Raw genomic sequence first — 14,863 nt, 5'->3', positions numbered from 1 at the left:
GGACAAACACACACACCCATGTCCGAGGGAGGACTCGAACCTCTGCCGGGAGGCAACCTGTAGTCCATCCCTGTATTTTCGGTTGTATCTCAGACATCCATCTGGGGATACCATATCCCTCTCCCTTAAGAAGAGATGGATGGAGCCATTTCTGAGGCAACACAGCATCCGAATGGAGATGGTACAAGTTCGATGTGGTGAACCCCAGCAGTAGGGCGTCTGTAGCCTATGGAAGGCAGGTCTTGACAATTTATGGCTGCTGAAAATGCGACTGGGCCAACAAGGCATCTCAGGCCTACGGTAAACGAGCTCTACAACGACAGGTACTAGAGATGCGAAGATAGTGGTCCGGCGGGTGGTGGATGTGGTCAGGCTGGCAGAAAAGGGTGACATACTGGCAGTGAAGGGAGATGAGCTGGCAGCAGAGGAGGCCAGGCTGGTGGCGAAGGAACCTGTTTTGGCAGCAGAGGTAGATAGGCTGGCAGCGAATCAAGCCATGCTTATGAGGAGGCTGGACCAGTGGTGAAGAAGCCCAAGTCAGGAGAGAAAGAGGCCTGTGGCAGTAGGGTAAGCTAGAGAGGAGAGTGCATTGGCTACAGCAGCGACTGGAGACTCATGGAAATAAGCAAACATTGTTGGTGGCGGAAGAGAAGAAGGCATTTAGCAGATGACCAAACCAACACCAATTTAGAGTGAAAACGAATGAATTCCACACTCTCTTATAACAGTGCAAGAATCTTCTCATGCTGTAACTTCTGCTTGTACTCCTGGAAGCGCACATGCTCGTTCCAGCACTGAAAAAATGAAGGATCCATTACGATCACACTGCAACACTCTTAAAAAAGAGAAAAGTCTCAAGTGCAAGAAGGTCCTGCGGCGCCACTTCTGTGATCGTGACGAGAAGCAATAATCCATTGCAATGAGGTACACAATTAGCAGAAAACAACTGAACTTTTATTGACTCTAGTGAACTGAAATACAATCACATAAGTGCAGCCACAAAATGTCTCTTCGGTTGGCATGTATGTCGGTACCTCTAACGAACTACACCCTCCCAATATTTCGAAGACACAGAACCACCCCTTAAACGACACTATGGTGAAAATTATACACAATGGACTTTAAACGCGAATGACAAGAAATGTGGCCCTTTTTAGTGAAACTGAAGGTGTCAAACTGTGTTTTCAAAATGTTCAAATGTGTATGAATACCTATGAGGCCAAACTGCTGAGATCATCGGTCTCTGGACTCACAGACTACTTAAACTAACTTAACCTAACTCGATCCTCCGGCGGGAGCGGCCGCTCAGCCCGTGACATGGCGCCTCAAAACGCACGGCCACTCCGCGTGGCAACTCTATTTTCATTCTAACATTACTCTTATTATTTCCCACATAGATAACTAAAATTAATGTAGATGATCAAGAAATCTTGTCTACTTGAAAAGCAGACAGAATTCAATATCACGACAAATTTATTTTTAAAAGAATTAAATGGAACATACACTACTGGCCATTAAAATTGCTACACCAAGAAGAAATGTAGATGATAAACGGGTACTCATTGGACAAATATATTATACTACAACTGACATGTGATTACATTTTCACGCAATTTGGGTGCATAGATCCTGAGAAATCAGTACCCTGAGCAACCACCTCTGGCCGTAATAATGGCCTTGATACACCTGGGCATTGAGTCAAACAGAGCTTAGATGGCGTGTACAGGTACAGCAACCCATGCAGCTTCAACACGATACCACAGTTCATCAAGAGTAGTGACTGGCGTGTTGTGACGAGCAAGTTGCTCGGCCACCATTGACCAAACGTCTTCAACTGGTGAGAGATCTGGAGAATGTGCTGGTCAGGGCAGCAGTCGAACATTTTCTGTATCCAGAACGGCCCGTACAGGACCTGCAACATGCGGTCGTGCATTATCCTGCTGAAATGTAGGGTTTCGCAGGGATCGAATGAAGGGTAGAGCCACGGGTCGTAACACATCTGAAATTTAACGTCCATTGTTCAAAGTGCCGTCAATGCGAACAAGAGGTGACCGAGACGTGTAACCAATGGCACCCCATACCATCACGCCGGGTGATACGCCAGTATGGCGATGACGAATACACGCTTCCAATGTGCGTTCACCGCTATGTCGCCAAACACGGATGTAACCATCATCATGCTGTAAACAGAACCTGGATTCATCCGAAAAAATGACGTTTTGCCATTCGTGCACCCAGGTTCGTCATTGACTACACCATCGCAGGCGCTACTGTCTGTGATGCAGCGTCAAGGGTAACCGCAGCCATGGTCTCCGAACTGATATTCCATGCTGCTGCAAACGTCGTCGAACTGTTCGTGCAGATGGTTATTGTCTTGCAAACGTCCTCATCTTTTGACTCAGGGATAGAGTCGTGGCTGCACGATCCGTTACAGCCATGCGGATAAGATGCCTGCCATCTCGACTGCTAGTGATACGAGGCCTTTGGGGCCCAGCACGGCGTTCCGTATTACCCTCCTGAACCCACCGATTCCATATTCTGCTAACAGTCAATGGATCTCGACCAACGCGAGCAGCAATGTCGCGATAGGATAAGCCGCAATAGCGATAGTCTACAATACGACCATATCAAAGTCGGAAATGTGATGGTACGCATTTCTCCTCCTTACACGAGGCATCACAACAACGTTTCACCAGGCAACGTCGGTCAACTGCTGTTTGTGTATGAGAAATCGGTTGGAAACTTTCCTCATGTCAGCACGTTGTAGGTGTCGCCACCGGTGCCAACCTTGTGGGAATGCTCTGAAAACCTAATCATTTGCATATCACAGCATCTTCTTCCTGTCGGTTCAATTTCGCGCCTGTAGCACGTCATCTTTGTGGTGTAGCAATTTTAATGGCCAGTAGTGTAGGTCATCATGATACATCGATTACGTTCTTCCTTATGTTCATAAGGTGAAGTGTTCTAGCCGGCCGGTGTGGCCGTGCGGTTCTAGGCGCTTCAGTCTGGAACCGCGTGACCGCTACGGTCGCAGGTTCGAATCCTGCCTCGGGCATGGATGTGTGTGATGTCCTTAGGTTAGTTAGGTTTAAATAGTTTTAAGTTCTAGGGTACTGATGACCATAGATGTTAAGTCCCAAAGTGCTCAGAGCCATTTTTTTCAAGTGTTCTGATAGGTAGTTGACAAAGTTTAACAAAGGGTGGTGACTTGACTCTAAATCTGGCTTTGAAAACTGGATAGCGCATCCTGAATGTGATTAATATGAATGACAGTGATTGTGAACCAATCCTGAGACGAACTACCACAATATGCTTAAAACAAAATTGACGGTTCTGGCGTGAGCACACGATGAAGTAATAAAAACTCACTTAAAGATTCCAAGAGGGAGTGCTGCGAAGTACTTACCATGTGCAGGTGGAAATCTCGGGATGTGGTGCCTAATGTGTCTCGGTGTGAAGTCGAACGGCAGAGCTACATCTTCTTCTCTCATCCTGATTCACCTTCATACCTTCTCCGAGCACCAAACCAAATCAACTACTCTCCTCCTAGCTTCCACACATGACACCAAAGTCTGGCAGAAGCTCCATGTGAAGTTTGTGTCAAGTACCTAAAATCACTAACAGATAGCTGGTAGAGTACTTCTGTGCAGATCACATACCAGTTTGTATACCACACAGCTCCTTCCAAAAAATGGAAGAAAACTATTTCTCCAATCCTAACACAATTTGTGGCGTCAAACATATCTCCGCAATTACGTTTTCTGATGCACAGCCCATGTCCCAATCAGTACATGTTATTTTGCACGCACGGTAGTCAGTGCAGCTAGTACGTATGTGTGACCTCAAAAAGAACGTCAAAGATCTCTCGGCCACCCACCGTCGCCTCATTTCGCCAATTCTGGGAAAACCTTATAACCAAGCTAGCTGATACCGATCTTACAGGATGCTTCCCAGAAAACCACCTGAGGACGCCTGTCAAAATCCCTTCGATTTATCTACACCTGTAATTTTTAATTTTCTACAAACTGGCACCATTAAGCCGCATCTGTCACAACCAAGGCCTTCCAACAAAACAAGTGCTTGGCTCCTCCACATCTAATGAGTTCATGCATCTAGCTAGCATGAAATTCAGCGTCAAAGCCACTGTCAGCCCTTTCTAATAGTCTCACTGATCTTAGAGCCTGTAATTGTCTGTTCGACTGAACTAATGAAGTGGAAGAAAAGCAAGTCAAAAGGACCTGCGTCTTTCACAGTGAGATGTTGGTTAAGACATCAGTCATAACATGGGAAATGGTAACAAGCAAGATGGCAGTCCTCGATGGCTTGGGATGGTATCAATCAAGACGGCAGCTCTGGACAGCCAGAAATGACATTCTGTGATGTGCGAGCTCTGGATGGAGATAAGGCCCAGTAAAATGAGCTCCCTGGACAGATGGAGGCGATGGTAGGCAAGACACTGGATATATAGCCGTGACATCCAGGGGGGCAAGAGCCCTGGAGAGTCATAGGTGACATACAGTGAGACATGAGCCCAGGACAGTCTATGGCGATGTCCAGTGATGTGCTAGCCCAGGACAGTCGTCAGTGAGTAGAGAATGATGCAGATGAAGTCCAGCAATTCAGTTTGGAGAGGGCTCTTGATGATACCCCGATGATGGTGGTGATTAATCCTCAACTTGCAATGCACACTGTTGTGGTGCCCTAAATACCCACCTAGTGGAAGAATAAATGCGTGCACTCTGTATGCAAATGATCCAATGGAAGTGAAGGGGTGTTGGCAATAGCAACACTGTGTACTGTCACATGCAGACTGCCAGTGGTGAGACTGGCACCACCTAATCTTGTGATGTTAGTGGGAATGTCAGTTGAAAGAAACCCAGGCTATTTATGTTATCATCAGGCTGTATACATACTACTGCCAGTGTTACCTGCAGATTGTTGGTGCGACAAATTTGGGGCCCGTGCCTGTATTTTTGGGTACATCACAAGCAGCTGCCTGCAGATAACATATCCCTACCCCTGGGAAGATATTGTGGAACCATTTTTGATGCACTGCAGCATCCAGAGCGAGGAGATGAAGGCTCAAGCTATTCGGCTATGGCGGAAGGGCTTCTGAAGTCTACGGAAGACGGGGCTTGACCATTGACAGCTGACAGGGCATCTTTGGTCGATGCAAGACAGGAATCGATCATCGACGACTGCTGGAGACACGACTAGGCCGGGAGGAGAGTCTAGCCATTGGGAGACATGGTCTGACAATCAGTGACTGCCAAAGACGCAACTGGACCAACAGAGCTGCTGCATCCAATTGGGTATTTGGCTCATCCATCAACAACTGCCAAAGACGCGGCTTGGTCGATAGGGCACCTGCAGCTGATGGGAGGAAGGACTTAATCAATGTTGGCCAATGGAGACGCAGCAGGGTGTCGGTGCCTGATGGTAAATGAGCTGTACCAATGACAATTGCCAGAGACAGAAAGATACTGGCTGGGCTGGCGACGGATGTGGCTGTGCTGCTGGTGATGAAAGTCATTCTGGCAGCGGCATAGGGCCAGGTCAGTGAAGAAGGGACCTGGTGGCAGAAGAGACCGGTCCAGCGGTGAAGGAGGCCTCCTGTGCGTTGGGTTAGGCTGGCGCAGGTAGTGCAGAGACTGTAATGGCAACCAGAGTCTCGTGGAAACGATCAAGTAGTGTTTGTGTTGGGGGGGGGGGGGAGGCAGAGGAGGAAAAAGCATCTCTGTAGGTAATAAGATTAAAAGCAGCCGACCAGTTGCAAAGGATAAAGTAATCTTTACCTAGGTTTCGATAGATTTAAATCTATCTTCTTCAGAAGACGGCCTGAGGACAATGAACATCGTAATTTATATTAAAGGTATGAAACATGAGTCAAGTTTTTTTTTTTTTCTTTATTGTAATTTGAACACCCCATACAAAGGTGGGCTGGCAGCGGAACAGTGTACTCCGCTCTTCAGCCATAGGCAGTACAATAAAAAAGAAAGGGAGACAGACAAGTAACAGAATGGCGGTTTAAAAAACAGGAGATACAATAGTTAAAAAACATGAAGCCGTTCACACTCGACGAAACAACAAGAAAAACGGCGGCACTGGGCACAAACACTGACGAGGTAGACGACACACGTGAACGAAGGAGCGTGGACGGCGAAAAACACTGATGCACAGACACGACGGCACAAACACTAAACCGAGGGCGACGATCTCCGGCGCGCGAAAGTTCACGATGCGTGTGCGAGTCCGGGGACCTGCCAAGAGAGGAGGAGGAGGAGGAGGAGGAGGAGGAGGGGGAGGAGGAGGAGGGGGAGGAGGAGGGGGAGTGGGAAAGCGAGAGGGGAGAGCAGGGACGCCACGGGCAAGGGAAAGAGGGGGGGAGAGAGGAAGGGGGAGGGGAAGCCCGGAAGAAGAGGGGTGGAGGGAGGGGACGGGGGAAAAGGAAAGAGAAGGGAAGGGAAGAGAAAGGAGGGAGGGTGCCTAAGGGAAAGGACACCAGGAGTGAGGGGGGGGGGCAGGGTCATAGTTGATAGGAGGGGTAGATGGAGGGGACGAGGACATCATCAGGGAGGGGGAGCTGGCGGAAGCCACCTTGGGAGAGGGTAAGGAGGGTGGAGAGATGGAGACCGGGTGGGACATGGGAGTACAGGCGCGGCAGCGGGCGGGGGTGGGAGAGGATCGGGGAGACAAGCGGGTGAGGAGGATCGAGTTTGCGGGAGGTGTATAGGATTCGTATCCTTTCGAGGAAGAGGAGGAGGTGGGGGAAGGGGATAAGATCATACAGGATCCGCGTGGGGGAGGGGAGACGGATGCGATAGGCAAGGCAGAGAGCATGGCGTTCAAGGATTTGGAGGGATTTATAAAAGGAAGGGGGGGCGGAGATCCAGGCTGGATGGGCGTAGCAGAGGATAGGGCGGATGAGGGACTTATAGGTGTGGAGGATGGTGGAGGGGTCCAGACCCCACGTACGGCCGGAAAGGAGCTTGAGGAGACGGAGTCGGGAACGTGCCTTGGCTTGGATTGTCTGGAGATGGGGAGTCCAGGAGAGGCGACGGTCGAGGGTGACGCCAAGGTACTTAAGGGTGGGGGTGAGAGCGATGGGACGGCCATAAACGGTGAGATAGAAATCAAGGAGGCGGAAGGAAGGGGTGGTTTTGCCTACAATGATCGCCTGGGTTTTGGAAGGATTGACCTTGAGCAACCACTGGTTGCACCAAGCGGTGAACCGGTCAAGATGGGATTGGAGAAGGTGTTGGGAGCGTTGCAGGGTGGGGGCAAGGGCAAGGAAGGCGGTGTCATTGGTAAACTGGAGAAGGTGGACGGGGGGTGACGGCGGCGGCATGTCCGCCGTGTACAACAAGTACAGAAGGGGGGAGAGGACGGAGCCTTGGGGCACACCGGCGGAGGGGAAAAAGGTGTAGGAATCGGTGTTATGGATGGTGACATGGGAAGGACGGCGGGAGAGAAAGGAACCGATCAGACGAACGTAGTTAATGGGAAGGGCGAAGGTTTGGAGCTTGAAGAGGAGACCGGAATGCCATACGCGGTCATATGCGCGTTCGAGGTCAAGAGAGAGGAAGATTGCGGAGCGACGGGAATTGAGCTGTTCGGAAAGGAGATGAGTGAGGTGAAGGAGGAGATCGTCGGAAGAGAAGGACGGCCGAAAGCCACACTGAGTAACGGGGAGGAGGCGGTGCTGGCGAAGATGCTGGTGGATGCGGCGGGTGAGGATAGATTCCAGGACCTTGCTGAAGACCGAGGTAAGGCTGATGGGACGGTAGGAGGAGACGGCGGACGGCGGTTTGCCAGGTTTGAGGAACATGAGGATACGGGAGGTTTTCCACAGGTCGGGGTAGTAACCGGTGGACAGGACTACATTGTAGAGCCCGGCCAGGGTGGAGAGAAAAGAGACAGGAGCTTCACGAAGGTGACGGTAGGTGACACGATCGTGACCAGGAGCGGTGTTGCGTTTGGTGCGGAGTGTAGTGATGAGATCCCGTGTAGTGATGGGGGCATTAAGTTCCGTGTGTGGAATGTTGTCCAAGTACTGGAAACCAGGAGCGAGGGGAGGGACAGAGGTGTCAGTTTGATCGCGGATATCTGGGAAGAGGGAGTAATCGAACTGGGGATCATCAGGGATGGAAAACACATCGGACAGGTAGGAGGCAAAGTGATTGGCCTTACTAAGGGCGTCAGGGAAGGGGTGATCATCGTGGAGAAGAGGATAGTAGGGGGAGGGCTTAGTTCCGGTAAGGCGACGGAAGGCGGTCCAGAACTTGGACGAGTTTATAGGGAGGGTAGCATTTAAACGGGTGCATGTCTGTCGCCAGTCCCGGCGTTTCGTAGCCGCGAGCAAATTTCGAATGTGTCGCTGTAGTTGCCGGTGGCGTCGTAGGGTGTCCGGGTCACGCGTGCAGAGGAAGGCACGGTAGAGACGACGTAATCTTTCAGCTCACTACCTGTTATATAATGTGTTTTTCTCACGATGTATGGCTGCCACTACATCGGCCCTCATGTAATTTTCTCTTATTCTAAAATGTGTATTAACTGGATTGAGGACCAGGTTTCGTAATTATGTCTTAAGAGCCATTACTGATGTTTCTTAAAGTTTTGACTTATATACGTTCTATGTGCTCTAAAATGTGTATTAACTGGATTGAGGACCAGGTTTCGTAATTATGTCTTAAGAGCCATTACTGATGTTTCTTAAAGTTTTGACTTATATACGTTCTATGTGCTTCACTATTATGGTAATATAACTTTTATATTCTGGCTGTATATGCCACTGCATGTTACTCACGGCGGAAGCGCCACCTGCCTTTTTGATGTATGTATCTACGTTATTGTTCATATAGCTCCCACAATGTCATAACGGGAGTGTTAAATGCTTTCCATTTATTTATTGTCACTCTATCTAAGGACGCATTTAGTATTGATATTTCACATGTTACTTCAGTACGCCAATCGGCACATAGTTCGCGACCTGAGCGCCACCTGCCCTGGCCACAGTGCTACTACGCTGGCCGATTTTACTCAGTCGCTTATGCGCTCTCCAACTTCCATGTACTTATTTTTATTTGTCTGACAAAGCCTGTTCTCAGGGCTATATTTTATTTGGACTAATGGAGTTATGCAGATGTTTGTAAAAACGACAAGGACATATCACTCCATGTTAATGTAATACTGTAAGTACCAGGAATCCTTCTCACATTTTGTAATACAAGATTCTCCTAATATATGTTAAACTTTAATCTTGACTCATGCATCTCCGGCGGTACACCGAAAGGTTACCGCCCTTCGATAGTGCTATTTTCGCGCTCATCGAAGTGCTAGGTGTTCCAGGCGCCAGCCAGCCAGCCAGCCAGCCAGCCAGCCAGCCAGCCAGCCAGCCAGCCAGCCCTCCGGTGGCAGCAGCAGCAGCAGCAGCAGCAGCAGCAGCAGCAGCAGCAGCCACCGCCGCCGCCGCCGCCGCCGCCGCCGCCGCCGCCCCGGCCCCGTCCGCGGCAGCAGCGTTCCTGCCTCTCGCCGTCGCCGTCGCCGTCGCCGTCGCCGTCGCCGTCGCCGTCGCCGTCGCCGTCGCCGTCGCCGTCGCCGTCGCCGTCGCCGCCCGCCGTCCCCCAGTGTGTGTCCTGTCCTTTTAGTGCTGTGTTTTTTCTTTCTTCTCCTTGTCGTCATGTCCGCCCCCACCACCACCGTCATTACTACCACCACCGCCATCGTGTATACGTCCCCTTCCGCCGCCTCCACCACTATCACTTGGTGTGCCCAGTCCCACCCCCCTCCTTCCATCCCTCCCCTCCTCTCTATCCCTTCGCCCTCGCTCTTTGTCGCCCCCTCTCCCGCTTCTTCCTCTCGTTCTGATCCTTTCCCCCCACTCCCCCAGCCTGTTACTGCAGCTCCGGCTAGGGTGGTGGCCCGTCGGGCCACTGCCCACGCCCAGCTCTCCCCGTCGCCATCGCCATCACCGCCGCCACCACCACCACCACCACCACCACCACCACCACCACCACCACCACCACCACCGTCATCATCGTCGCCATCACCATCACTGACACATTCGCCTGCACCGTCACAGTCACTATCTCTGGCGCCGACTGCTGCGTCCGTGCCGGGACCTGTCCCTTCCCACCACCTCCCCATCGTTCCCGTCCCTCTTATCACCACCCGCCCATCTGCCGCTGTCAAACGCCCTAGTGGCGCCCCCACTTCCTCTGCTCCTAAAAAGGCTCCACCCCGCCCCCCATCCCCACCCCAAAATGCCATGGACGTCTCCCCACCAGGCCCCGCTCCCTCCTCCTCCTCCTCCCCACCCGGTCTCTACAAATATCTCCTGTCCCGTCCCGATCCTTCCTTCCTCGAGGCCCGGAATCTCTCCCTCCTCCTCCGCCAACATTTCCCTGGCGCCCCCATCTCTCTCCTTACTCCCTGACGGGATTCTGTTCTTATCTCCTCCCCCAGCCCAACCCTCCATACTGACATCCTCTCCCGCCTCCCCATCACCCGTTTTGGTCCTCACGCCTCCCTCACCCCTGCTCCCTCCCCATCTCCTACCCGCCAACCCCAACCCCCGCGTCGCCCGCCGACCCTCACCGCCGTGATCACTCGGCTTAGTCCGTCGATCACGGAGGAGGAGGTGTTGGCGGAGCTGAAGGCCCATCCCACCCTGGAGGTGCGGGCTGTCCGCCGCATTTTCAACGCGACCGGCCCCACCCGCCTTATGCGGGTTTTCTCTGAGGACGCCCCCTCCATTGACCGTCTCCTGAAGGAGGGTGCCCTCCTCTTCAATCAGCGGTACAAGGTCGACCCCTCCTGTTCCCCCCCTCAATCCCTGCGCTGCCAGAGATGTCTGTGCTACAATGCACATCCAACAGCAGAGTGCCGCGAGGCCCCCACCTGCCCGCATTGTCGACAAGCGCACTTCCTCCGGCAGTGCCCCAACCTCCAATCCCCTCCCTCCTGTAATACCTGCAGCCTCCCCCACCCTACCTACTCCCAAAAGTGTAAAGCACGACCCCCTCCCACCACCCCTGAACTCACCGTACCTGTCCGTCCCCTGGACGCCCCCACCCCTCCTGGCAATTCCCTTCGTCCCCCCCCCCCCCCACTGCTGAGGACATCATCAGGTTCCTCACCATTGTCCTCCAAAACGTCCATCCCTTTCAGCGCCCCCACACCCTCCAACAGATCTCCCTCGCCACCCGTTCCATATTCCACCTTAAAATGTGCGCCACCTATTCCAATAACCAGGCCCATTTCACCTTCTCCCGCCTTGACACCCTCGTCTAAATCCTTATCATGGCGCGACAGCATCGTATCCTTTTCAACAATATCCGCTCCCTTCCCGCCAACAAGAACCTCTTCCTGCACACCCTTGCTACCCACCGTGTGGATGCCTTCCTCCTCAATGAAACCTTCCTCCAACCCCACCACTCCATCCACACCTCCCCCTATCTCCTCCACCGCTCCGATAATCCCCTCCCAGTTGCGCGTGGCGGAGTTGCCATTGGCCACCACCGCCAGATCCCCGTTCGGCTCCAACCTCTCCTTCCCGACCCCACCGAACACCTGATCCTTAGTCTCTTCTTCCCCGGCCTTACCGTTACCTGTGCCACCATCTATGTCCGCCCCAACGCCCCTCTTCCTTTCGACTTCCTCTCCCACATCGACCGTACCTTCTCCTCCTATGTGATCGCCGCCGACCTCAACATCCATAGTCGCTCCGCTGCCCAGTTACGGCGGTGGCATCGGTTCCTCTCCTCCCTTCAAGGCGACCTCATCCCCATCCCCCAGCACACCCGTCCCGAATCCAATTCCACTCCCGACGTTATTCTCTCCTCCCCCAACCTCCTTGGTCGCATTACGGTGGATGTCCTGGAGCCTATTGGTAGCGACCATCTCCCTGTCCTCCTCACCGTTTCAGACGGTCGTCGCCCCCGCCCCGACCCTCGTCATGACCCTCCTCCTAAGTACATCCATGACTATTCCCGTGCCAACTGGAATGCCTACCGGGATACCCTCTCCACTCAGGTCGATAGCCACCCTCTCGCCTACCGCCGTCCCGATGATGTCTCCCATGCCGCCTCCTTTCTCCAGCAGACCTTGTCTGAGGCCGTGGAGGCCCACGTCCCTACTGTTGCCATCCACCCCCACCGTCCTACCTTGCCACCACAGGCCGTCCTCCTCCTCCGTGAATCCCGTCGTCTCTACCGTGCCTTCCTCCGCACGCGTGACCCGGACACCCTACGACGCCACCGGCAACTACAGCGACACATTCGAAATTTGCTCGCGGCTACGAAACGCCGGGACTGGCGACAGACATGCACCCGTTTAAATGCTACCCTCCCTATAAACTCGTCCAAGTTCTGGACCGCCTTCCGTCGCCTTACCGGAACTAAGCCCTCCCCCTACTATCCTCTTCTCCACGATGATCACCCCTTCCCTGACGCCCTTAGTAAGGCCAATCACTTTGCCTCCTACCTGTCCGATGTGTTTTCCATCCCTGATGATTCCCAGTTCGATTACTCCCTCTTCCCAGATATCCGCGATCGAACTGACACCTCTGTCCCTCCCCTCGCTCCTGGTTTCCAGTACTTGGACAACATTCCACACACGGAACTTAATGCCCCCATCACTACACAGGATCTCATCACTACACTCCGCACCAAACACAACACCGCTCCTGGTCACGATCGTGTCACCTACCGTCACCTTCGTGAAGCTCCTGTCTCTTTTCTCTCCACCCTGGCCAGGCTCTACAATGTAGTCCTGTCCACCGGTTACTACCCCGACCTGTGGAAAACCTCCCGTATCCTCATGTTCCTCAAACCTGGCAAACCGCCGTCCGCCGTCTCCTCCTACCGTCCCATCAGCCTTACCTCGGTCTTCAGCAAGGTCCAGGAATCTATCCTCACCCGCCGCATCCACCAGCATCTTCGCCAGCACCGCCTCCTCCCCGTTACCCAGTGTGGCTTTCGGCCGTCCTTCTCTTCCGACGATCTCCTCCTTCACCTCACTCATCTCCTTTCCGAACAGCTCAATTCCCGTCGCTCCGCAATCTTCCTCTCTCTTGACCTCGAACGCGCATATGACCGCGTATGGCATTCCGGTCTCCTCTTCAAGCTCCAAACCTTCGCCCTTCCCATTAACTACGTTCGTCTGATCGGTTCCTTTCTCTCCCGCCGTCCTTCCCATGTCACCATCCATAACACCGATTCCTACACCTTTTTCCCCTCCGCCGGTGTGCCCCAAGGCTCCGTCCTCTCCCCCCTTCTGTACTTGTTGTACACGGCGGACATGCCGCCGCCGTCACCCCCCGTCCACCTTCTCCAGTTTGCCGATGACACCGCCTTCCTTGCCCTTGCCCCCACCCTGCAACGCTCCCAACACCTTCTCCAATCCCATCTTGACCGGTTCACCGCTTGGTGCAACCAGTGGTTGCTCAAGGTCAATCCTTCCAAAACCCAGGCGATCATTGTAGGCAAAACCACCCCTTCCTTCCGCCTCCTTGATTTCTATCTCACCGTTTATGGCCGTCCCATCGCTCTCACCCCCACCCTTAAGTACCTTGGCGTCACCCTCGACCGTTGCCTCTCCTGGACTCCCCATCTCCAGACAATCCAAGCCAAGGCACGTTCCCGACTCCGTCTCCTCAAGCTCCTTTCCGGCCGTACGTGGGGTCTGGACCCCTCCACCATCCTCCACACCTATAAGCCCCTCATCCGCCCTATCCTCTGCTACGCCCATCCAGCCTGGATCTCCGCCCCCCCTTCCTTTTATAAATCCCTCCAAATCCTTGAACGCCATGCTCTCCGCCTTGCCTATCGCATCCGTCTCCCCTCTCCCACGCGGATCCTGTATGATCTTATCCCCTTCCCCCACCTCCTCCTCTTCCTCGAAAGGATACGAATCCTATACACCTCCCGCAAACTCGATCCTCTTCACCCGCTTGTCTCCCCGATCCTCTCCCACCCCCGCCCGCTGCCGCGCCTGTACTCCCATGTCCCACCCGGTCTCCATCTCTCCACCCTCCTTACCCTCTCCCAAGGTGGCTTCCGCCAGCTCCCCCTCCCTGATGATGTCCTCGTCCCCTCCATCTACCCCTCCTATCAACTATGACCCTGCCCCCCCCCCTCACTCCTGGTGTCCTTTCCCTTAGGCACCCTCCCTCCTTTCTCTTCCCTTCCCTTCTCTTTCCTTTTCCCCCGTCCCCTCCCTCCACCCCTCTTCTTCCGGGCTTCCCCTCCCCCTTCCTCTCTCCCCCCCTCTTTCCCTTGCCCGTGGCGTCCCTGCTCTCCCCTCTCGCTTTCCCACTCCCCCTCCTCCTCCTCCTCCCCCTCCTCCTCCTCCCCCTCCTCCTCCTCCTCTCTTGGCAGGTCCCCGGACTCGCACACGCATCGTGAACTTTCGCGCGCCGGAGATCGTCGCCCTCGGTTTAGTGTTTGTGCCGTCGTGTCTGTGCATCAGTGTTTTTCGCCGTCCACGCTCCTTCGTTCACGTGCGTCGTCTACCTCGTCAGTGTTTGTGCCCAGTGCCGCCGTTTTTCTTGTTGTTTCGTCGAGTGTGAACGGCTTCATGTTTTTTAACTATTGTATCTCCTGTTTTTTAAACCGCCATTCTGTTACTTGTCTGTCTCCCTTTCTTTTTTATTGTACTGCCTATGGCTGAAGAGCGGAGTACACTGTTCCGCTGCCAGCCCACCTTTGTATGGGGTGTTCAAATTACAATAAAGAAAAAAAAAAAAGAAAACTGAAAGATTTGAAAGTGCATTATAGCTTCCTGAGGAAATAGACTACTGAGGTTACTAGCATTACTGTTATATATTAAACAGTACGGGTTTAAAGCCTTCGAAAAATTGTCT

At 53.2% G+C, this 14,863-nt stretch overlaps 1 protein-coding gene across 1 annotated transcript in view; it reads left to right on the top strand.

Moving 5' to 3' along the window:
* LOC126252541 (putative mediator of RNA polymerase II transcription subunit 21) overlaps nucleotides 1-14,863 on the top strand; it is a 102,298-nt gene that overhangs the window by 20,411 nt on the left and 67,024 nt on the right. Inside the window, exons 2-3 of the mRNA XM_049953438.1 lie at nucleotides 324-469; nucleotides 9,418-9,551. Of these exons, the coding sequence (XP_049809395.1) occupies nucleotides 324-469; nucleotides 9,418-9,551 (280 nt within the window). The remainder of the gene's footprint in view (nucleotides 1-323; nucleotides 470-9,417; nucleotides 9,552-14,863) is intronic.

The sequence above is a fragment of the Schistocerca nitens genome, chromosome 4 (genome assembly GCF_023898315.1).
Source record: "Schistocerca nitens isolate TAMUIC-IGC-003100 chromosome 4, iqSchNite1.1, whole genome shotgun sequence".
Lineage (NCBI taxonomy): Eukaryota > Metazoa > Arthropoda > Insecta > Orthoptera > Acrididae > Schistocerca > Schistocerca nitens.
Note: the sequence above shows the minus strand (reverse complement) of the source record. Positions and strands in the feature narration are given on the sequence as shown.